This window comes from Cherax quadricarinatus, chromosome 95 (genome assembly GCF_038502225.1).
Source record: "Cherax quadricarinatus isolate ZL_2023a chromosome 95, ASM3850222v1, whole genome shotgun sequence".
NCBI lineage: Eukaryota > Metazoa > Arthropoda > Malacostraca > Decapoda > Parastacidae > Cherax > Cherax quadricarinatus.
This window is the reverse complement of record NC_091386.1, coordinates 7,713,056-7,739,117: the sequence shown is the minus strand read 5'-3', so window position 1 is coordinate 7,739,117 and position 26,062 is coordinate 7,713,056. Positions and strand designations below refer to the sequence as shown.

The 26,062-nt window shown below is 42.8% G+C and overlaps 1 protein-coding gene across 3 annotated transcripts in view; it reads left to right on the top strand.

Moving 5' to 3' along the window:
- Positions 1–4,388: 4,388 nt before the first annotated feature.
- Positions 4,389–26,062, top strand: part of LOC128703984 (WD repeat-containing protein 47-like) — a 58,130-nt gene continuing 36,456 nt past the window's right edge. Inside the window, exon 1 of one of the 3 annotated variants that reach the window (XM_070104926.1) lies at positions 4,389–4,479. Coding sequence is in view for 1 of the 3 variants with exons in the window: in XM_070104925.1 (XP_069961026.1) it covers positions 4,776–4,827 (52 nt within the window). In the remaining 2 variants the exon portion in view is untranslated. Of the gene's footprint in view, positions 4,480–4,567; positions 4,650–4,674; positions 4,828–26,062 lie in introns of those variants that run through there. The other 2 variants (XM_070104927.1, XM_070104925.1) reach the window with 2 other exon arrangements.

The following is a 26,062-nucleotide window of genomic DNA, read 5'->3' as shown; positions in this document are numbered from 1 at the left end:
AGGCGAAAATTGTAAATTTCGGAAATAGTCACACTTTCTGGAATGGATTAATTACGAAAAACGAGGGTCCACTGTAGATTATTTAGGTATGCATACTGGTCAGAGAGCCCGTCGTAAGTCCGAGTTGTTGGTAAACGAGTACGTCGCTAAGTGAGGAGAGGCTGTATTAACCAATGTAGGGTAATGCAGGGATAAATAGCATAACCAGACATGTAAGAAATGATTTTGTATGAATTTTTAATCCTGAGAGTTAACAAGTCAGGATAACCCAAGAAAATCTGTGTCACCAAGGGCTGTCTTGTAACCATTGTAGGCCTTCAATCTTGCCCCCCAGGATGCAACCCACACCAGTCCACTAACACTCAAGTACCCACTTACTGCTAAGTGAATAGGGACAACACACGTCAGGAAACATGCCTAATGTATCCACTCATACCAGGGAATGGAACCGTGGACAGTATGTGAGGCACAATAATGTGACTGTTACAATACACAAATAAATCAGACAGTCCCTCAATGACGCACAGCCTTTCTTGGAATATTCTAGGTGATTAACCCCTCCGGGGTTAAAAATCCCCCCAAAATTTGAACCCCCGCATGTAAACGAAAAAAACTCATGATGAAATTTCAGTCCGACTTGTACTAATGAACTAGTCACAGTCACGTTAGGCAGCTGTCATGAAGGTATCCCATGCCCTGGTAGGCAAAGCTGTCACTTCACACGGTGAGTGTCCAGGTTCGATTCCCAGCGAGGGTTGAAACATTTGGTGTTTCCTTACACCTGTTGTCTGTGTTCACCCATAAGTAAAATGGGTACCTGGGTGTTAGTGGACTGGTGTGGGTCACATCCTGGGTATTAGTAGACTGGTGTGGGTCACATCCTGGGTGTTAGTGGACTAGTAAGTAAGTTAGCAAGTAAGTTTATTCAGGTATACACAAATACAGTTACATAGAATTATCGTACATAGCAGCATATGTGTAGAGCGGAAAAATAATGTAAGGGTCGCAGATCTAGAGAGTGTACAGAGATCCTTTACTGCACGTATAAGTTCTGTCAAGCACCTTAACTACTGGGAACGCTTGGAAGCACTTGACTTGTACTCGTTGGAACGCAGGAGGGAGAGATATATCATAATCTACACTTGGAAAATCTTGGAAGGAATGGTCCCAAATCTGCACACAGAAATCACTCCCTACGAAAGTAAAAGACTGGGCAGGCGATGCAAAATGCCGCCAATAAAAAGTAGGGGCGCCATTGGTACACTAAGAGAAAACACCATAAGTGTCCGGGGCCCAAAACTGTTCAACAGCCTCCCATCAAGCATTAGGGGAATTGCCAATAAACCCCTGGCTGCCTTCAAGAGAGAGCTGGACAGATACCTAAAGTCAGTGCCGGATCAGCCGGGCTGTGGCTCGTACGTTGGACTGCGTGCGGCCAGCAGTAACAGCCTAGTTGATCAGGCCCTGATCCATCGGGAGGCCTGGTCATGGACCGGGCCGCGGGGGCGTTGATCCCCGGAATAACCTCCAGGTAACCAGGTATTAATTGTGTATAACTGAACAAACTGTCCAAACGTAGATCTACATTCACACGCGTAGCGCTCCAACCTTTATTTTCTCCATTTGAAAGCATGTAAAAAAAAAAAAGGTAGACCTACGTCTGGAGCGCTACGCACATCAACGTAGCTCTATGTTTGGACAGTTTAAGGGTTAACCCGTAAACAGTCCAAGCAGATCTACGTTCACATGTGTAGTGCTACAAAAGTAGATCTACGTTTTATTTTTACAAATTTTCAATCATAACAAAAAAAAAAGTAGATCAAAGTTTTTTTTACACATTTTCAAATGTAAAAAAACAAAAAGATCTACTTTTTTTACATACTTTCAAATGTTGAAAAAACGTATATATACGTTTGGACCGTTTACGGGTTAATATCTTATTAAACATCTGCCAATCCATGAAATATTACTGTTGGAACTATTGATTGTAATATTATTTATATTATACACAACTTCAAGATTATTTTTCTTATAAATGTCCATCTTGACAACCTCACATTAGTATTAACATTATATAAAGATTTTAATAAAAGTTAACCACTCTTATCGTCTAGATTTTAGTTATTATGTACTAGGACGAGTCTGCCTGAAATACCCCGGCATGATTGTGACTTATTAAACCTAAATTGTGACTTATTAAACCAAAATTGTGACTTATTAAACCTAAATTGTGACTTATTAAACCAAAATTGTGACTTATTAAACCAAAATTGTGACTTATTAAACCTAAATTGTGACTTATTAAACCTAAATTGTGACATTAAACCAAAATTGTGACTTATTAAACCAAAATTGTGACTTATTAAACCTAAATTGTGACTTATTAAACCTAAATTGACTTATTAAACCTAAATTGTGACTTATTAAACCTAAATTGTGACTTATTAAACCAAAATTGTGACATTAAACCAAAATTGTGACTTATTAAACCAAAATTGTGACTTATTAAACCAAAATTGTGACTTATTAACCTAAATTGTGACTTATTAAACCTAAATTGTGACTTATTGAACCTAAATTGTGACTTATTAAACCTAAATTGTGACTTATTAAACCTAAATTGTGACTTATTAAACCTAAATTGTGACTTATTAAACCTAAATTGTGACTTATTAAACCTAAATTGTGACTTATTAAACCTAAATTGTGACTTATTAAACCAAAATTGTGACTTATTAAACCAAAATTGTGACTTATTAAACCAAAATTGTGACATTAAACCAAAATTATAATTACACATTGTAACCTTTAGAAAGAAAGAAAATCATATTTAAACCTTAAAAGTTAAAAAAATTAACTTAAAACAGATAAGTAAACCTGTATGATTATAGTTATTGTATAGTAACACGTGTAAATTACCTAACAAAAAAAAAAAAAATACAAATTTAAGCGCTAAACCCGTAAGGGAAATATCTTAAATAAATCTTACCTTAAGTTAAAATATAGTTTGTTTTTTTTTGCTACTAAAAAGTTTACTTACAATAAAAAAATGTCACAATTAAGAGATGATGAACTTTTAAACTTACGTTACATTTATGGGGAAGCGCTAAACCCGCAGGGGGTCATACAGCTCCTGGGGGAAATTTGAGGCATTCAGTTTCGATCCGAGGAAATGAAAATCGGGTTCAGTTCCACGGATCAAGAGCCCATCATCGACATCAAGGAACCTCCCTTGATGGATAAATATTTACAAATTATTATAATCAAGGGGGAAGCGCTAAACCCGGAGGATTATATAGCGCCTAGGGGGGGGGATGTGGAAGGCATTTAGGGGAACTGGAGCACAGATCCAATTCCCTAAATCAAGAGCCCCTCAGCAACATCAAGGAACCTTCCTTGATGGATAAATATTTACAAAAATATTAGCTGGAGCCGTCCCGGCACTTCAACACTTACTCCCTTGTTTATGTTGTCAAATATTGTGTCTGCCAACATGTCAAAGCCTCGCTCAAACATAAAGGCGCCAGCGACGGTTGCCAGCACGAACGAGGAGGTCCGCCGGAACACATTATGATATATTCTAGAGACGAAGCCGCCAGCCATCTTGTCCCGGTGCAGCCGACACGCGATTCATATTTTACTTTGTATAATATTCTCTCTTCTTGAAACAATATTTTATAATGTTGTCGTGCAAATTGTGTATTATTTTATTTTCTTGGTATAAATTTAGAATATTTGTAACATTTTCTTATATGATGTATAAGTATGAATCGTTGACAAGTAAAAGCGTTTAAGCGTGGATACAAAAATACAGGATACAATACACGAATACAATAATACAAGCTTATTTTATTATGAAGATGCAGTTCTATATCAGAAATTGATTAACACAGATTGTGTTATATATGGAAAAGCTTATAGCTAAATAATGAATTTTGAATTTTTTGGGTGTGGGTCGCCGCCCCCGCTTCCCTCACCCTGATTTATTACACTTAATTATTTTTTTAAAATCGATTTTTATATATAATAACCGAACGATGTAGTTAATATTGTGTTATATCTGAGATGATGAGCAAGTGGTTTATCCCAAATGATGAAGCATGACGTCACAGTGGAACTCAACCAATTAAATCACAGTGTGTGACGTCACGGCGGTGCTCGACCAATCACAGCTCAGAGTCCCACTGTTTTGGATGTAGATCTTACAACATTGCCACACCTCGCCACATTAACAAACTTATAACCATTATTTTCCCACTATACACTAATTACACACCACCAAAATACATAATTAACACATATAACCAGATATTAACGTCACAATAATAACAAGATGCCCCACAGATGTTAATTAACCCCAAAAAACACATAATAAATTAATATCGTGGCAGGTGGTCACGTGGGATCTGTAAGATCCTTGACAGTGTCACTTGAGATGTGTCAACAATTATTGTTAAATTATCAATGTTATTAGTGCAGGTATGTGCATGACGGAGCCCAGTGATCCAGCCGGCCAGGCAATGTTAATTTAAGATGGGGATTGTGTTAAATAAAGTAGTGGGTGGTGTTGTAGAGGGTGGAGGAGGGTGGAGGAGGCTCCTGTGCTCCTTCAGGGATCCTTATTTACTGCTCTGGAGGCTCCACTTGAGGTAGGTTTTAAGTGTTTACTGGGTGGTGGGGGGTGTGGGTGGTGCCGCCCGTTGGGTGGTGTCGCCTGTTGGGTGGTGCCGCCCACACCTCACACAGGTGTGTCTGCCGCCCTGTCACCTGTGTTGATGCCGGTGTGGAGCTTTGGATCCCAGGAAGTGGAGCTCTGCTCTCTGATGAGTTAAGAATATGTGTAACGTTTGGGTGTTGCAGGTGTTACACCTGTGTGGTGACCTGTATAGTGCCTGTGTTGTGACCTGTATAGTGCCTGTGTTGTGACCTGTATAGTGCCTGTGTTGTGACCTGTATAGTGCCTATGTTGTGACCTGTATAGTGCCTGTGTTGTGACCTGTATAGTGCCTGTGTTGTGACCTGTATAGTGCCTGTGTTGTGACCTGTATAGTGCCTGTGTTGTGACCTGTATAGTGCCTGTGTTGTGACCTGTATAGTGCCTATGTTGTGACCTGTATAGTGCCTGTGTTGTGACCTGTATAGTGCCTGTGTTGTGACCTGTATAGTGCCTGTGTTGTGACCTGTATAGTGCCTGTGTTGTGACCTGTATAGTGCCTGTGTTGTGACCTGTATAGTGCCTGTGTTGTGACCTGTATAGTGCCTGTGTTGTGACCTGTATGGTGCCTGTGTTGTGACCTGTATAGTGCCTGTGTTGTGACCTGTATAGTGCCTGTGTTGTGACCTGTATAGTGCCTGTGTTGTGACCTGTATGGTGCCTGTGTTGTGACCTGTATAGTGCCTGTGTGGTGACCTGTATAGTGCCTGTGTTGTGACCTGTATAGTGCCTGTGTGGTGACCTGTATAGTGCCTGTGTTGTGACCTGTATAGTGCCTGTGTGGTGACCTGTATAGTGCCTGTGTTGTGACCTGCATAGTGCCTGTGTTGTGACCTGTATAGTGCCTGTGTTGTGACCTGTATAGTGCCTGTGTTGTGACCTGTGTTGTGACCTGTATAGTGCCTGTGTTGTGACCTGTATAGTGCCTGTGTTGTGACCTGTATAGTGCCTGTGTTGTGACCTGTATAGTGCCTGTGTTGTGACCTGTATAGTGCCTGTGTTGTGACCTGTATAGTGCCTGTGTTGTGACCTGTATAGTGCCTGTGTTGTGACCTGTATAGTGCCTGTGTTGTGACCTGTATAGTGCCTGTGTTGTGACCTGTATAGTGCCTGTGTTGTGACCTGTATAGTGCCTGTGTGGTGACCTGTATAGTGCCTGTGTTGTGACCTGTATAGTGCCTGTGTGGTGACCTGTATAGTGCCTGTGTTGTGACCTGTATAGTGCCTGTGTGGTGACCTGTATAGTGCCTGTGTTGTGACCTGTATAGTGCCTGTGTTGTGACCTGTATAGTGCCTGTGTTGTGACCTGTATAGTGTCTGTGTTGTGACCTGTGTTGTGACCTGTATAGTGCCTGTATTGTGACCTGTATAGTGCCTGTGTTGTGACCTGTATAGTGCCTGTGTTGTGACCTGTATAGTGCCTGTGTTGTGACCTGTATAGTGCCTGTGTTGTGACCTGTATAGTGCCTGTGTTGTGACCTGTATAGTGCCTGTGTTGTGACCTGTATAGTGCCTGTGTTGTGACTTGTATAGTGCCTGTGTTGTGACCTGTATAGTGCCTGTGTTGTGACCTGTATAGTGCCTGTGTTGTGACCTGTATAGTGCCTATGTTGTGACCTGTATAGTGCCTGTGTTGTGACCTGTATAGTGCCTGTGTTGTGACCTGTGTTGTGACCTGCATAGTGCCTGTGTTGTGACCTGCATAGTGCCTGTGTTGTGACCTGTATAGTGCCTGTGTTGTGACCTGTATAGCACCTGTGTTGTGACCTGCATAGTGCCTGTGTTGTGACCTGCATAGTGCCTGTGTTGTGACCTGCATAGTGCCTGTTGTGACCTGTATAGCACCTGTGTTGTGACCTGTATACCACCTGTGTGGTGACCTGTATAGCACCTGTGTGGTGACCTGTATAGTGCCTGTGTTGTGACCTGTATAGTGCCTGTGTTGTGACCTGTATAGCACCTGTGTTGTGACCTGCATAGTGCCTGTGTTGTGACCTGCATAGTGCCTGTGTTGTGACCTGCATAGTGCCTGTTGTGACCTGTATAGCACCTGTGTTGTGACCTGTATACCACCTGTGTGGTGACCTGTATAGCACCTGTGTGGTGACCTGTATAGTGCCTGTGTTGTGACCTGTATAGCACCTGTGTTGTGACCTGTATACCACCTGTGTGGTGACCTGTATAGCACCTGTGTGGTGACCTGTATAGTGCCTGTGTGGTGACCTGTATAGCACCTGTGTGGTGACCTGTATAGTGCCTGTGTGGTGACCTGTATAGCACCTGTGTGGTGACCTGTATAGTGCCTGTGTGGTGACCTGCATAGTGCCTGTGTGGTGACCTGCATAGCACCTGGAGTTTACCTGGAGTTTACCTGGAGAGAGTTCCGGGGGTCAACGCCCCCGCGGCCCGGTCTGAGACCAGGCCTCCTGGTGGATCAGAGCCTGATCAACCAGGCTGTTGCTGCTGGCTGCACGCAAACCAACATACGAGCTACAGCCCGGCTGATCAGGAACTGACTTTAGGTGCTTGTCCAGTGCCAGCTTGAAGACTGCCAGGGGTCTGTTGGTAATCCCCCTTATGTGTGCTGGGAGGCAGTTGAACAGTCTCGGGCCCCTGACACTTATTGTATGGTCTCTTAACGTGCTAGTGACACCCCTGCTTTTCATTGGGGGGATGGTGCATCGTCTGCCAAGTCTTTTGCTTTCGTAATGAGTGATTTTCGTGTGCACCTGTGTGGTGACCTGTATAGTGCCTGTGTTATGACCTGTATAGCACCTGTGTGGTGACCTGTATAGCACCTGTGTGGTGACCTGTATAGTGCCTGTGTGGTGACCTGCATAGTGCCTGTGTGGTGACCTGCATAGTGCCTGTGTGGTGACCTGCATAGTGCCTGTGTGGTGACCTGCACAGCACTTGTGTGGTGACCTGCATAGTGCCTGTGTGGTGACCTGCATAGTGCCTGTGTGGTGACCTGCATAGTGCCTGTGTGGTGACCTGCGCAGCACCTGTGTGGTGACCTGCATAGTGCCTGTGTGGTGACCTGCACAGCACCTGTGTGGTGACCTGCACAGCACCTGTGTGGTGACCTGCATAGTGCCTGTGTGGTGACCTGCACAGCACCTGTGTGGTGACCTGCACAGCACCTGTGTGGTGACCTGCACAGCACCTGTGTGGTGACCTGCACAGCACCTGTGTGGTGACCTGCACAGCACCTGTGTGGTGACCTGCACAGCACCTGTGTGATGACCTGCACAGCACCTGTGTGGTGACCTGCATAGTGCCTGTGTGGTGACTTGCATAGCACCTGTGTGGTGACCTGCATAGTGCCTGTGTGGTGACCTGCATAGCACCTGTGTGGTGACCTGCATAGTGCCTGTGTGGTGACCTGCATAGTGCCTGTGTGGTGACCTGCATAGTGCCTGTGTGTTGACCTGCATAGTGTCTCTGTGGTGACCTGCATAGTGCCTGTGTGACCTGCACAACACCTGTGTTTGAGGTGGCCTGCTGCGCAACACCTGTGTGGTGACCTGCATAGCACCTGTGTGGTGATCTGCATAGCACCTGTGGTGACTTGCATAGTGCCTGTGTGGTGACCTGCACAGCACCTGTGTGGTGACCTGCATAGAACCTGTGTGGTGACCTGTATAACACCTGTGGCGACCTGCATAGTGCCTGTGTGGTGACCTGCATAGCACCTGTGTAGTGACCTGCACAGTACCTGTGTGGTGACCTGCATAGCACCTGTGTGGTGACCTGTATAGCACCTGTGTAGTGACCTGCACAGCACCTGTGTGGTGACCTGCATAGCACCTGTGTTGTGACCTGTATAGTGCCTGTGTTGTGACCTGTATAGTGCCTGTGTTGTGACCTGTATAGTGCCTGTGTTGTGACCTGTATAGTGCCTATGTTGTGACCTGTATAGTGCCTGTGTTGTGACCTGTATAGTGCCTGTGTTGTGACCTGTATAGTGCCTGTGTTGTGACCTGTATAGTGCCTGTGTTGTGACCTGTATAGTGCCTGTGTTGTGACCTGTATAGTGCCTATGTTGTGACCTGTATAGTGCCTGTGTTGTGACCTGTATAGTGCCTGTGTTGTGACCTGTATAGTGCCTGTGTTGTGACCTGTATAGTGCCTGTGTTGTGACCTGTATAGTGCCTGTGTTGTGACCTGTATAGTGCCTGTGTTGTGACCTGTATAGTGCCTGTGTTGTGACCTGTATGGTGCCTGTGTTGTGACCTGTATAGTGCCTGTGTGGTGACCTGTATAGTGCCTGTGTTGTGACCTGTATAGTGCCTGTGTGGTGACCTGTATAGTGCCTGTGTTGTGACCTGTATAGTGCCTGTGTGGTGACCTGTATAGTGCCTGTGTTGTGACCTGCATAGTGCCTGTGTTGTGACCTGTATAGTGCCTGTGTTGTGACCTGTATAGTGCCTGTGTTGTGACCTGTGTTGTGACCTGTATAGTGCCTGTGTTGTGACCTGTATAGTGCCTGTGTTGTGACCTGTATAGTGCCTGTGTTGTGACCTGTATAGTGCCTGTGTTGTGACCTGTATAGTGCCTGTGTTGTGACCTGTATAGTGCCTGTGTTGTGACCTGTATAGTGCCTGTGTTGTGACCTGTATAGTGCCTGTGTTGTGACCTGTATAGTGCCTGTGTTGTGACCTGTATAGTGCCTGTGTTGTGACCTGTATAGTGCCTGTGTGGTGACCTGTATAGTGCCTGTGTTGTGACCTGTATAGTGCCTGTGTGGTGACCTGTATAGTGCCTGTGTTGTGACCTGTATAGTGCCTGTGTGGTGACCTGTATAGTGCCTGTGTTGTGACCTGTATAGTGCCTGTGTTGTGACCTGTATAGTGCCTGTGTTGTGACCTGTATAGTGTCTGTGTTGTGACCTGTGTTGTGACCTTTATAGTGCCTGTATTGTGACCTGTATAGTGCCTGTGTTGTGACCTGTATAGTGCCTGTGTTGTGACCTGTATAGTGCCTGTGTTGTGACCTGTATAGTGCCTGTGTTGTGACCTGTATAGTGCCTGTGTTGTGACCTGTATAGTGCCTGTGTTGTGACCTGTATAGTGCCTGTGTTGTGACTTGTATAGTGCCTGTGTTGTGACCTGTATAGTGCCTGTGTTGTGACCTGTATAGTGCCTGTGTTGTGACCTGTATAGTGCCTATGTTGTGACCTGTATAGTGCCTGTGTTGTGACCTGTATAGTGCCTGTGTTGTGACCTGTGTTGTGACCTGCATAGTGCCTGTGTTGTGACTTGCATAGTGCCTGTGTTGTGACCTGTATAGTGCCTGTGTTGTGACCTGTATAGCACCTGTGTTGTGACCTGCATAGTGCCTGTGTTGTGACCTGCATAGTGCCTGTGTTGTGACCTGCATAGTGCCTGTTGTGACCTGTATAGCACCTGTGTTGTGACCTGTATACCACCTGTGTGGTGACCTGTATAGCACCTGTGTGGTGACCTGTATAGTGCCTGTGTTGTGACCTGTATAGTGCCTGTGTTGTGACCTGTATAGCACCTGTGTTGTGACCTGCATAGTGCCTGTGTTGTGACCTGCATAGTGCCTGTGTTGTGACCTGCATAGTGCCTGTTGTGACCTGTATAGCACCTGTGTTGTGACCTGTATACCACCTGTGTGGTGACCTGTATAGCACCTGTGTGGTGACCTGTATAGTGCCTGTGTTGTGACCTGTATAGCACCTGTGTTGTGACCTGTATACCACCTGTGTGGTGACCTGTATAGCACCTGTGTGGTGACCTGTATAGTGCCTGTGTGGTGACCTGTATAGCACCTGTGTGGTGACCTGTATAGTGCCTGTGTGGTGACCTGTATAGCACCTGTGTGGTGACCTGTATAGTGCCTGTGTGGTGACCTGCATAGTGCCTGTGTGGTGACCTGCATAGCACCTGGAGTTTACCTGGAGTTTACCTGGAGAGAGTTCCGGGGGTCAACGCCCCCGCGGCCCGGTCTGAGACCAGGCCTCCTGGTGGATCAGAGCCTGATCAACCAGGCTGTTGCTGCTGGCTGCACGCAAACCAACATACGAGCTACAGCCCGGCTGATCAGGAACTGACTTTAGGTGCTTGTCCAGTGCCAGCTTGAAGACTGCCAGGGGTCTGTTGGTAATCCCCCTTATGTGTGCTGGGAGGCAGTTGAACAGTCTCGGGCCCCTGACACTTATTGTATGGTCTCTTAACGTGCTAGTGACACCCCTGCTTTTCATTGGGGGGATGGTGCATCGTCTGCCAAGTCTTTTGCTTTCGTAATGAGTGATTTTCGTGTGCACCTGTGTGGTGACCTGTATAGTGCCTGTGTTATGACCTGTATAGCACCTGTGTGGTGACCTGTATAGCACCTGTGTGGTGACCTGTATAGTGCCTGTGTGGTGACCTGCATAGTGCCTGTGTGGTGACCTGCATAGTGCCTGTGTGGTGACCTGCATAGTGCCTGTGTGGTGACCTGCACAGCACTTGTGTGGTGACCTGCATAGTGCCTGTGTGGTGACCTGCATAGTGCCTGTGTGGTGACCTGCATAGTGCCTGTGTGGTGACCTGCGCAGCACCTGTGTGGTGACCTGCATAGTGCCTGTGTGGTGACCTGCACAGCACCTGTGTGGTGACCTGCACAGCACCTGTGTGGTGACCTGCATAGTGCCTGTGTGGTGACCTGCACAGCACCTGTGTGGTGACCTGCACAGCACCTGTGTGGTGACCTGCACAGCACCTGTGTGGTGACCTGCACAGCACCTGTGTGGTGACCTGCACAGCACCTGTGTGGTGACCTGCACAGCACCTGTGTGATGACCTGCACAGCACCTGTGTGGTGACCTGCATAGTGCCTGTGTGGTGACTTGCATAGCACCTGTGTGGTGACCTGCATAGTGCCTGTGTGGTGACCTGCATAGCACCTGTGTGGTGACCTGCATAGTGCCTGTGTGGTGACCTGCATAGTGCCTGTGTGTTGACCTGCATAGTGTCTCTGTGGTGACCTGCATAGTGCCTGTGTGACCTGCACAACACCTGTGTTTGAGGTGGCCTGCTGCGCAACACCTGTGTGGTGACCTGCATAGCACCTGTGTGGTGATCTGCATAGCACCTGTGGTGACTTGCATAGTGCCTGTGTGGTGACCTGCACAGCACCTGTGTGGTGACCTGCATAGAACCTGTGTGGTGACCTGTATAACACCTGTGGCGACCTGCATAGTGCCTGTGTGGTGACCTGCATAGCACCTGTGTAGTGACCTGCACAGTACCTGTGTGGTGACCTGCATAGCACCTGTGTGGTGACCTGTATAGCACCTGTGTAGTGACCTGCACAGCACCTGTGTGGTGACCTGCATAGCACCTGTGTTGTGACCTGCATAGCACCTGTGTGGTGACCTGCATAGCACCTGTGTGGTGACCTGCATAGCACCTGTGTGGTGACCTGCATAGCACCTGTGTGGTGACCTGCATAGCACCTGTGTGGTGACCTGCATAGCACCTGTGTGGTGACCTGCATAGCACCTGTGTGGTGACCTGCATAGTGCCTGTGTGGTGACCTGCATAGCACCTGTGTGGTGACCTGCATAGCACCTGTGTGGTGACCTGCACAGCACCTGTGTGGTGACCTGCATAGCACCTGTGTGGTGACCTGTATAGCACCTGTGTGGTGACCTGCACAGCACCTGTGTGGTGACCTGCACAGCACCTGTGTGGTGACCTGCACAGCACCTGTGTTTGAAGTGACCTTTACAACACCTGTTTGAGGTGACCTGCACAGCACCTGTTTGAAGTGATCTACACAACACCTGTTTGAGGTGACCTGCACAGCACCTGTTTGAGGTGACCTGCTGCACAACACCTGTGTTTGAGGTGACCTCTTGCCTGGCACCTGTGTTTGAAGTGACCTACACAATACCTGTTTGTGGTGACCTGCACAGCACTTGTGTTTGAGATGACCTGCACAATACCTGTATCTGAAGTGACCACAGCACTTCTAAGGTGACCTGCACAACACCTATATCTGAGGTGACCTCTACAACACCAGTATCTGAGGTGACCTGCAAAACACCCATCTGAGGTGACTTGCACGACATGTTTGAGGTGACTTGAACAACTGTCAAAGGTGACCTGCACAATACCTGTATCTGAGGTGACCTGCACAATATCTGAGTTGACCTGATGCACAACACTTTTGTCCAAGGTGACCTGATCCACAGTGGAGGAGACCTGCCTGAGGTGACCTGCATGACACCTGTATCTGAGGTAACCTGCAGCACAACATCTGTGTATGAGGTGACCTGATACACAACACATGTGTCTGAGATAACCATTGCAACATTTGTGCCTGATGTGACCTGCACATCACTTTTATCTGAAGTGATGATACACAACACCTGTGACCTGCCACCTGTGTTTCAGGTGACCTGACACCTGTGTCTGAGATGACCTGCCGGACACCTATGTCTCAGGCTACCTGTGTCTGAGGTGACATGACACCCAACACCTGTGTCTGAGGTGACCTGACACCTGTGTCTGAGATGACCTGCCAGACACCTATGTCTCAGGCTACCTGTACCTGAGGTAACCTTCCACCTGACACCTGTCTGAGGTGACCTGACACCTGAGGTGACCTGACACTTCTGTCTGAAGTGACCTGCCATTAGACACCTGTGTATGAGGTGACCTGCCACCCAGCACCTATGTCTGAAGTGACTTGCCACCTGTGTCTGAAGCGACCTGCCACCTGACACCTGTCTGAGGTGACCTGCCACCCAGCACCTGTGTCTGAGGTGACCTGACACCTGTGTCCGAGGTAACCAGCCGACACTGTGAGTGGTCTTGATTCAACAAGGAAATCTGAATAAATGAAGAATTGGTATAAATGAAAACTGCTGCATTAGCGAAATGCCATAAAGCAAAGTGCTGTAAAGCAGAGTCTGCTTGTACACATAAGTACAATTATCATATAACATAAATTACTTAGGATAACCCCAAAAAGCTAGATACAGTGACTTATAGCCTCTTCTCTCTTGGCGATGTGCTCGTTTACTGAAGACTTGGACTTACGACGGGCTCTCTGACCAATGTGCATACCTAAATAGTGTATATTAGAGCGGATTTCCTCTCTTCTGTTTATCACAATATACAGTACATTACTGTATAAACATTTGAGATGGTTGACACAAACCCACTACCATTATAGTATAATACTCCTTACTTAGTGACGATTTCATTTACCGACGTGGTCTTAGGAATGGAACTCCGTTGTTTAGTGAGCATGCTCCACCAATTTTCAAAAGTCTGAATCTGCTCACCATTAAGAACATCCATACTTATTCAATTAACCCTTTGAGGGTCGACAGGCCCTCTCCGAAACTCGTTCTCAGGGTCGGCCAAATTAAAAAAAAAAAAAAAAAATATTTTCTTTTATGAAAAGATAGAAAATCTTTTCCTGATCATAAGGACACCAAAAATTTGAAATTTGATGGAAAACTTACGGAATTATGCTCTCGCGAAGTTAGCGGTCTCGGCGATGTTTACGCATCGGCGATTTTGCCCACTTTGAGCCCCATTTTCGGCCAATTCCACTGTACTAGTCGACAAAAAACATGAATATTTCGCTAGAACTCCATTTTTTCTATCGAATGGGTGCAAGAAACCACCCATTTATGAAATTCAACTATCCAGTACAGTGGTCAGAATTTAGCAATTTTGCCAATTTCACACAAATTTCAAAAGATGCCAATTTCCGAATAGGGTCCAGAATAAACAAGAAAGACATTCCTGGCACTAAAATGACATTTCCTCTGGTCATTAGTCACGTCTCAAGGCCCCTCTTATATTCTTTTGCTTTCCACTTTGAATTTTTATTCTCACAAAAAATATAAGATTTACTGTTATGCAGACTACTGCATAGTGTAAAAAATGGTATAAATATTATTGGCGCACTTGTGAAAGAATATTAGACTCGCCAGTTGATGTGTATTGGACGCTTGGCATGATTTGTTTACTTTTGAAATTTGGTAAAAATTGAACATTTCTGCTACTTTGAGCTCAATTTCAAGGTACTTTTCATTGTAAAACCAGTCAAAATCATCTCAATTTCTGTAATATGTCTTCCATTCTATAAAATTTATATTTTATATTAACACACTGGCCGATTCCCACCAAGGCAGGGCTGCCCGAAAAAGAAAAACTTTCACCATCATTCACTCCATCACTGTCTTGCCAGAAGGGTGCTTTACACTACAGTTTTTAAACTGCAACATTAACACCCCTCCTTCAGAGTGCAGGCACTGTACTTCCCATCTCCAGGACTCAAGTCCGGCCTGCCGGTTTCCCTGAACCCCTTCATAAATGTTACTTTGCTCACACTCCAACAGCACGTCAAGTATTAAAAACCATTTGTCTCCATTCACTCCTATCAAACACGCTCACGCATGCCTGCTGGAAGTCCAAGCCCCTCGCACACAAAACCTCCTTTACCCCCTCCCTCCAACCTTTCCTAGGCTGACCCCTACCCCGCCTTCCTTCCACTACAGACTGATACACTCTTGAAGTCATTCTGTTTCGCTCCATTCTCTCTACATGTCCGAACCACCTCAACAACCCTTCCTCAGCCCTCTGGACAACAGTTTTGGTAATCCCGCACCTCCTCCTAACTTCCAAACTACGAATTCTCTGCATTATATTCACACCACACATTGCCCTCAGACATGACATCTCCACTGCCTCCAGCCTTCTCCTCGCTGCAACATTCATCACCCATGCTTCACACCCATATAAGAGCGTTGGTAAAACTATACTCTCATACATTCCCCTCTTTGCCTCCAAGGACAAAGTTCTTTGTCTCCACAGACTCCTAAGTGCACCACTCACCCTTTTCCCCTCATCAATTCTATGATTCACCTCATCTTTCATAGACCCATCCGCTGACACGTCCACTCCCAAATATCTGAATACATTCACCTCCTCCATACTCTCTCCCTCCAATCTGATATCCAATCTTTCATCACCTAATCTTTTTGTTATCCTCATAACCTTACTCTTTCCTGTATTCACTTTTAATTTTCTTCTTTTGCATACCCTACCAAATTCATCCACCAATCTCTGCAACTTCTCTTCAGAATCTCCCAAGAGCACAGTGTCATCAGCAAAGAGCAACTGTGACAACTCCCACTTTATGTGTGATTCTTTATCTTTTAACTCCACGCCTCTTGCCAAGACCCTCGCATTTACTTCTCTTACAACCCCATCTATAAATATATTAAACAACCACGGTGACATCACACATCCTTGTCTAAGGCCTACTTTTACTGGGAAATAATCTCCCTCTTTCCTACATACTCTAACTTGAGCCTCACTATCCTCGTAAAAACTCTTCACTGCTTTCAGTAACCTACCTCCTACACCATACACCTGCAACATCTGCCACATTGCCCCCCTATCCACCCTGTCATACGCCTTTTCCAAATCCATAAATGCCACAAAAACCTCTTTAGCCTTATCTAAATACTGATGGTGAAAGTTTTTCTTTTTCGGGCCACCCTGCCTTGGTGGGAATCGGCCGGTGTGATAATAAAAAAATAATAAAATTATATGTTTCACTGTAAACACCTGGTCCACACACCCCCTACCTTTCCTAAAGCCTCCTTGTTCATCTGCTATCCTATTCTCCGTCTTACTCTTAATTCTTTCAATAATAACTCTACCATACACTTTACCAGGTATACTCAACAGACTTATCCCCTATAATTTTTGCACTCTCTTTTGTCCCCTTTGCCTTTATACAAAGGAACTATGCATGCTCTCTGCCAATCCCTAGGTACCTTACCCTCTTCCATACATTTATTAAATAATAGCACCAACCACTCCAAAACTATATCCTCACCTGCTTTTAACATTTCTATCTTTATCCCATCAATCCCGGCTGCCTTACCCCCTTTCATTTTACCTACTGCCTCACGAACTTCCCCCACACTCACAATTGGCTCTTCCTCACTCTTACAAGATATCATTCCTCCTTGCCCTATACATGAAATCACAGCTTCCCTATCTTCATCAACATTTAACAGTTCCTCAAAATATTCATTCCAGAAAGAATTACACTGCTTATCTAATCATTTTACCTAAAACTATGACTCTAATCCTTAGATATATCTATAGTCATCATGTTGAATTTTCCCAACATGTGTCGGCTGTGACTTGCGAATGGCTTCTGTGTTTTGTCTGACATGTTTTCCCAAGTATTGTTAAAAGTTGAAGACCCATTGGAATTTGATGACTTACAATAGAATTTGAGTACCCCAGAAATTAACTCAAACTTTTCAACTTTGTTGGGTTATCCATTCCTAGGTTAAATGTGAATAATGTATGCCTATAACATTTAGGAAAGTGTCTACTTGCCCATCAGACATGTCTGTAGCCGGCAGTATGTTAAAGATTATTGAGATGATAGTGGCATAATAACTATAGTTAAAAGTTTAGCCCGTAAACGGTCCAAGCAGATCTACGTTCACATGTGTAGTGCTCCAAAAGTAGATCTACATTTTTTTTACATATTTTCAAATATAACAAAAAAAAAGTAGATCAAAGTTTTTTTACACATTTTCAAATGTAAAAAAAAAAAAAGAAGAAGATCTACTTTTTTTACATACTTTCAAATGTTGAAAAAACGTATACAGTGGACCCCCGGTTAACAAACTTTTTTCATTCCAGTAGTATGTTCAGGTGCCAGTACTGACCGAATTTTTTCCCATAAGGAATATTGTGAAGTAGATTAGTCCATTTCAGACCCCCAAACATACACGTACAAACGCACTTACATAAATACACTTACATAATTGGTCGTATTCGGAGGTTATCGTTAAGCGGGGGTCCACTGTATATACGTTTGGACCGTTTACGGGTTAAGTGTATTAAAAAAAAAATTAAGCAGATTGAAAATATATTAATATGACTTGCCTGTCAACATGGTTAAATATATAAATAACTGTTTATGTTAAGGCAACTGGCTGCCTTGGAGACTATTGTATGAATGTATAACACTACAGGCATACCTTGTTAACCTTTAAATGGTCCAAAACGTATATATACGTTTTTTCAACATCTGAAAGTATATAAAAAAATGTAGATCTTCTTTTTTGTTTTACATTTGAAAATGTGTAAAAAAAACTTTTATCTACATTTTTTTGTTATATTTGAAAATATGTAAAGAAAAGTAGATCTACTTTTATAGCAATACGAATTTGAACGTCGATTTGTTTGGACCGTTTAAAAGTTAATATGGTTCTTACTTTAGAGTGCTTTGCAAATACAGTGCTTTTGAATTGTATTCATGTTTATTTTTGGCACTTTTCTTGCTCCTAGGATAGTTTTCATAAATTTTAAATTTGTGCCTCTCTTTAAGGCTTAGTGCTGTTGCACACTTAATAAATGATAGTGTAAACATATCTTTAGGCTTTTATATGCACTGACAAGTGAAAAATTGGCTGTGAGTCACTTTAAGGTGATGTTTGCTTTATGGCAGCGGTGTGGAACCTAACCTGCCACATTAATGAAGTACAGTGGACCCCCGGTTAACGAACTTTTTTCATTCCAGTAGTATGTTCAGGTGCCAGTACTGACCGAATTTGTTCCCATAAGGAATATTGTGAAGTAGATTAGTGCATTTCAGACCCCCAAACATACACGTACAAACGCACTTACATAAATACACTTACATAATTGGTCGCATTGGGAGGTGATCGTTAAGCGGGGGTCCACTGTATTCCTGTACAGCCCCTCCTCACTTAGCGATGTACTCGTTTTCCAACGCCTCGGACTTATGACAGGCTCTCTGACCAGTATGCATGCATGCCTAAATAATGTATATTAGAGCTGATTTCCTCTATTCTGTTTATTACAATAAACAGTACACTACTGTATAAACATTTAAAAATGTACCAGAAATGTTACAAATGGTGCTGAGGTGACATTAAAACAATATCAAAGATAGCTGACACAAACCCACTACCATTATAGTATACTTCTGGCTTAGCAACGAATTCGTTTACGGACATGATCTTAGGAATGGAACTCCATCATTAAGTGAGGAGAGGCTATACATGTACAGTGGACCCCCGCTTAACGATCACCTCCTAATGTGACCAATTATGTAAGTGTATTTATATAAGTGCGTTTGCACGTGTATGTTTGGGGGTCTGAAATGGACTAATCTACTTCACAATTTCTTATGGGAACAAATTCGGTCAGTACTGGCACCTGAACATACTTCTGGAGTGAAAAATATCGTTAACCAGGGACCCTCCCTTTTCGTCCACTGTATTTGGGAGTTGACTATTTATTTATTTATTTATTATAAATTTGTGCACACATACAGAGGTACAAAAAAATACAGATAAGAGCAGTATGCCAAAGCCACTTATACTATGCATAGCATTACGGGCTGGCTTAAAATTAACTTAAGATTAACTAAGCAATGATGAAGTCAGTGATAAAACATTAATGTAAACAGATTACTATAAAGCACAAGTGAGTATTACAAAGACAGGTCATATGGTTGCATTCAGGATGATCTGTTAGGTAGTGTATTTAAAAAATAATAAAGTTAGATTGGGTTTTAGGTTTAACATTTATGTGATATAATTGTGAGAAACATTTAAGATATACAATTTATAAGGTTCAGTTATTCAGTATTTATTTGGTTTTGGGTGAGTAAGTGATCTTTGAGTAGAGACTTGAATTTATAAACAGGTAGTGTTTCTTTTATATTTACAGGTAATGAATTCCAGATTTTAGGGCCTTTTATGTGCATTGAGTTTTTGCATAGTGTGAGATGAACACGAGGAACATCAAAGAGTGATCTGTGCCTTGTGTTATGGTCATGTGTTCTGTTGAGGTTGGCAAGGAGATGTTTGAGGGGAGGGTTAATATCAGAGTTAAGTGTTCTATGTATGTAATAGGTGCAGTAATAAGTATGGATGTTTTGTATGGTGAGTAGGTTTAGTGTATTGAATATTGGTGGAGTGTGCTGCCTGTAGTGAGAATTTGTTATCATTCTAACTGCAGCCTTTTGTTGGGTAATTAGTGGTCTGAGATGGTTAATTGTTGTTGAGCCCCATGCACAAATTCCATAGGTGAGATAGGGGTAAATAAGAGAGTGATATAGGGCCAGGAGGGCTGACTGTGGAACATAGTACCGTATCTTCGATAGTATGCCTACAGTCTTGGAAATTTTCTTAGAAATTTGTTGTATATGTGTATGAAATTTGAGTCTATTATCAAGGTGGATTCCTAAGAATTTTCCCTCTGTTAGCTTTGTGATAGGTGATCCGTTTATCATTATGTTAAGAGGGACATCTGTAGCTCTGTTACCAAACTGAATGAAGTAGGTTTTGTCAATGTTTAGTGTAAGTTTGTTAGTCCTCATCCAGGTAGATATTTTCTGTAATTCGGTATTTACAGTATTGGCTAGTGTGACTGGGCTCGGGTGAGAGAAGACGTATGTAGTGTCATCTGCAAATAGTGTGGGTTTGAGTAATTGCGAAGCATTTGGAAGGTCATTTATGTATAGGAGAAAGAGAAGAGGGCCAAGGACACTTCCCTGTGGGACACCAACTGTAATTGGTTGCGCAGAAGAGTTTGCCCCATTTGCGTACACATATTGGCTTCTGTTGCTGAGGTATGACTTGAGGTAGTTGAGGGAGTGCCCTCTTATACCATAGTGTGACAATTTTACGTGGAGCAAGTCATGGTCAACTGTATCAAAAGCTTTACGTAAGTCAATGAAGATCCCCAGTGGGACTTCTTTTTTCTCTATTGCAGTGTATATATGTTCTAGCATGTGTATAATAGCATCATTAGTATTTTTATTAGGCCTGAATCCAAATTGGCAGGGGTTGAGTATGTTTTGGGAGATAAGGTAGGAGTAGATTCGTTTATGAATTAATTTTTCGAAGATTTTTGAGAGAGGGTGTAAGTTGGATATTGGCCTATAGTTATTCAACTCTGTTTGGTCTCCTCCTTTGTGGATCGGGGTGACCCTTGCTATTTTGAGTACTGTAGGGAAGGTGGAGGATTCAATGGATTTGTTAAAGAGTGTTGCAATGATTGGAGATAGCACTTGTGACACTTTTTTGTATATAAAGGGTGGTAAGGTACTTAAATCTCCTGCCTTGTTTTTTAGTGCATTGATAATAAGGGAGACTTCGTATGGGTTAGTCGGAGCTAGGAACAGTGTGTTCGGGTAGTTGCCGGTGAGGTAGTCATTTGGTGGGGTATCTGAGCTTGGGATTTTATTGGCAAGGTTTTGTCCTATAGTGGAGAAGAAATCATTGAGTCTGTTTGCTGTTTCTGTTGGTGGGAGTTGGGGTTCATCTGATTTTGCTAATTTTATTTCGCTATTTCGTGATATCTTTTTTGTTCCCAGAATTTCTGATAGGGTTTTCCAGGTCTTTTTTATATCACCTCGTAAGTTGGATAATCTGTTCTCATAATACAATTTTTTTGCCCTTCTTATCAGGCTGGTTAGGATTGACGAGTAACGTTTTGTTTGGTCTCTGGTTATGTGACCCATTCTGTACTGTTTTTCATATTGGTGTTTTGTATTTATGGATTTGAGAATGCTGGGTGTTAGCCAGGGACTGTTCAGTCTCTTTGCTGTCATCTGTTTAGTTTTTTTAGGGCAGTGCTTGTTATAGAGGTATTGGGTCTTTTTTAGAAAATTATTAATACATTCGTCAATATCTGTATAGATTTCTAGCTCAGTGTGCCAATCAATGTTTGCTAATGCTGTTGTGAAGTTATTAATGGCTGCCTCATTGTGAAGTCTGAAGGTGACTTTAGTAGTGTCTTGGGGTAGTTTACCAAGAGTTGTTATGAGGAAAGTAGGGTAGTGGTCTGTGGTATTATCTGTAATTATGCCTGATTTTAAAGGGGATATGGTGTTGGTCCAGATGTGGTCAAGTAGGGAAACACTAGTCTCTGTAACTCTTGTAGGTTTTGTTACTGTTGGTAGTAACATACAGTTACTCATTGTGTTTGTGAATTCAGTAACGTGTGGGTCCTGGTCTTGCAGGAGATTTATATTGAAGTCACCTGAGAGTAGTAAGTGATCTTTGTTCATGCGTGCATCAGTTATCATACTTCCTAGATTTTGACTAAATTGGCTAATGTTTGACTGTGGAACTCTGTAGATGTTTATCAATGTGAGAGGTTTTTGTAGGTATTTGGATTTGAATTTAGCTATTATATATTCCCCATGTTCATCCCTTGTGCAAGTATTAGTGATACATTCTAGTTGGTCTGAGTAGTATATGGCTGTGCCACCCCCTTGTTGGTCTGGCCTACAGTTGTGTATGGCTGTGTAACCAGGAATGGCATAGACATCTGTACTATCAGGCTTTAGCCAGGTTTCAGTTAGTGTAATGATGGACATATTGGCATGTAAGGAATTTAGTAATGCTATGAGGTCATCGTAATGCTTGCTTAAAGATCTGATATTGTAGTTAAAGATAGTTATGTTGTTGTTGGCACTGAGAAGTGCCTTTGATTGTTCTGCAGTGTAGTAATTACAGTAACTGTTTGATTCATTTAAGTCATTAAATAAGAGGTTGGTATCAGGATCAATGCTTGTAATCATAAGATTTGTAGTGAATCTATAGTTAGAATTAAGTATAAAACAAAGTAAATAGTCTTAAGCTAAAAAATAGCACCTGAATTATTTAACAAATGTAAAATAATGAGCTAAGGGACTAATACAAATAAAGTGATGATCATATAATAGTGCTTGGGAATATGATAGTAGGTAGTACTATAAAGGTAATTTTTTAAAGTTATAATTATAGTTTAAAATTATAATAAAAAGGGACTAATATAGGTTGTGAAATAAAGTGGTAATCAAATAAATGAGCTTTGGAATATAATGGCAAAATTGTGAGCTTATTCTACTTTAGCACCTGAGAATAGCACCTTGATTATTTTAACAGTTGTGGATATATAAACTAGGATAGTTATATAAAGCTAAAATAAAGGAGAAAATATATAAGGGACTAAAATTAAGTAATGGTAAGCAAAGTTAAATGGACAGATGGTAGGAATTATAATATAAACTTATAATATAAAAATACAATTTGAAATGGTACTTGCAATTGCACTAGAGTCTGGTATAGGTTGTTGACAAGATCAAGATTATAACTATAGATTTAAATTGACAAAATAAAATTCACAATTAAAGTACCAAAAGAATAATAGTAAAAAATCACAATGGTAATGTCTTGGTTATAATATGATAGTAAGATGGTAGACAGGTACCCAGGTACACAGGTACAAAGGATAATACAAAGGTTGGGGTTGAATATAAAAACTTGAAAATTTGGCAACAAAATGTTATGGGAAGTATAAAATAATGTTTAATGTACAAAAGAGTATTTAAAAAAAAATAAGAGGTAGTAATATGGACAGAGAAAGTATCAATTCAGCTAATGTTTAAGCGAACAATAGTAAATAAGAAAATCACATAAGGTGACCTATGCTTACTAGTAAAATCACAAAATGAGGTAGTTGAATATTTAATTACTAAGAGATTGTACAATGAAATTAGAACAATAATGGAGCAAAACATACACTACACTACGTAGACTTTTAAGTTGGACATTGTTTAGTTATTGGTGAGAAACAGGATAGAATTAAAGAAAAAGTTTGTAGAAAAATACGAAAGTGGTGGTTGTGATGGTGGTAGAGGGTGGTAGTGGTTGTGATGGTGGTAGAGGGTGGTAGTGATGGTGGTAGAGGGTGGTAGTGGTTGTGATGGTGGTAGAGGGTGGTAGTGATGGTGGTAGAGGGTGGTAGTGGTTGTGATGGTGGTAGAGGGTGGTAGTGATGGTGGTAGAGGGTGGTAGTGGTTGTGATGGTGGTAGAGGGTGGTAGTGATGGTGGTAGAGGGTGGTAGTGGTTGTGATGGTGGTAGAGGGTGGTAGTGATGGTGGTAGGTATCCAATTTATAAAAATTTCATTGTATTAAATATTTCAGGTAAGTAGATGTAGTCTGCTTAATTGATCAACTACCTGACAGAGACCAACATCCAGTAAAACATAGTCCGCTATATTGATGGAATACTGGACATACTAAGAATAATTTGGAGTACAATATAGTATTGCCTGTAAATGAACCTGAAAAGAAAATAGCTTAAAAATACATTACACTACAATAGAATACAGTAGACTGATTTTTCTTATATTTTCTGGTGGATAGATGAAATTACAGATGCACAATGCAATACAGTATTCCCATGTGGTGTAGTAGTGACTCGGAACTTATTCTTAGCCAGTGGAGCTGTAGGTCTCCAGCAGTAACATTGCAGATGGTGTAGGTGCCAGCTTCATAGGTTTTTCTGAAGCCAACTATCACTTGCCCCAAATTCTATTCCCATATGGCTTGCTTGCTTCATAGCTGCAGAGTCAAGTTAAACTGAATGAACTCTCACTCTTCAGACTCAGCTCTCTCAAACATTAACACCAACAGTGCACTGTTGAGCATACCATTTATGCAGTGGTTACCTGGAGGTTATTCCGGGGATCAACGCCCCCGCGGCCCGGTCCATGACCAGGCCTCCCGATGGATCAGGGCCTGATCAACTAGGCTGTTACTGCTGGCCGCACGCAGTCCAACGTACGAGCCACAGCCCGGCTGATCCGGCACTGACTTTAGGTATCTATCCAGCTCTCTCTTGAAGGCAGCCAGGGGTTTATTGGCAATTCCCCTAATGCTTGATGGGAGGCTGTTGAACAGTTTTGGGCCCCGGACACTTATGGTGTTTTCCCTTAGTGTACCAATGGCGCCCCTACTTTTTATTGGGGGCATTTTGCATCGCCTGCCCAGTCTTTTACTTTCGTAGGGAGTGATTTCTGTGTGCAGATTTGGGACCATTCCTTCCAAGATTTTCCAAGTGTAGATTATGATATATCTCTCCCTCCTGCGTTCCAACGAGTACAAGTCAAGTGCTTCCAAGTGTTCCCAGTAGTTAAGGTGCTTGACAGAACTTATATGTGCAGTAAAGGATCTCTGTACACTCCCTAGATCTGCGATTTAACCTGCTTTGAATGGAGATGTTAATGTACAGCAGTATTCCAGCCTATGATACTCTTGTATCATAGGCAGTGGTGGCTCATCTGTAGGAGTTGCAGAGCTGCAGTCCCCCCCCCCCCAGATGCTCATTGCCAGATGCATGACCTCATCAACCTTAACCTAAAATAATTTGCAACAACTGACACATATATTACAGGAAAAATCTGTTGTATGTTGTTTTCAATCTATTTATAAGCTATTTTTTTGTTGTTGTTGTTGAAACGAGATGAAAAATTATTAAAAGTAGAAGTTTGATGTGGTACGATAGTACACTATAGGCATTACTGGCGTTACAAGCTGCCACTGATCATAGGCTATTTTCATGTTTCCTCTGAGTAACTGAAAAACCACTGTACTTCATAGTTGGCATCCTCTCCAAGATACATGTATGTTACTGTGTACCTCAAACAGCACTACTTACATTATACTACTCTCTGATCTATCTTTACCTCACCTATGTTATTTGTTCATGGTGGGATCCACTACAGTAAATCACCTAAGTCAATAACTCAACAAAAAGTCACTGTGTGAATGATAATAATAATAATATCTATATTCTACAAGTACATGTACAAGGTATACAGGCCTAGCTGACATCAGTGACATACTACTATACAGAAAGCTGCTTGTTATGCAATGCATAACAAGTGGCAAATTAGGTCAGTTTTGTCCCAGGATGCGACCCACACCAGTCGACTAACACCCAGGTACCCATTTTTTTACTGCTGGGTGAACATAGACAACAGTGTAAGGAAACATGCCCAATGTTTCAATCCTTGCCAGGAATCAAACCTGGACCCTCACTGTGTGAAGCAAGAGCTTTTGCCACCAGGCCATGGGCCACCATGGGCCACCGTGGCCTGGTGGCAGTCTAGTGCCAGGCAACACACTCCCCCACTCTTGAAAGCTAAAATCTACTTATTCAATTTTTTATTAACACATTGGCCATTTCTCACCAAGGCAGGGTGACCCGGAAAAGAAGAAACACTTTCATTATCATGCTCTCCATCACTGTCTTACCAGAGTCATGCCGACACCACAGTTATAAAACTGCAACTTATCAACACCCTGCTAGAGTGCACTATACACCTGTCAGGTGTGGTGGGACACAGCTAGGGTACACTATACACCTGACAGGAGTGGTGGATCACTGCTGCAGGCACTTAAATCTACTTAATATACATAAAATTCACGCATACTTATGTGTATATTACATGTACAGGACAATCATTT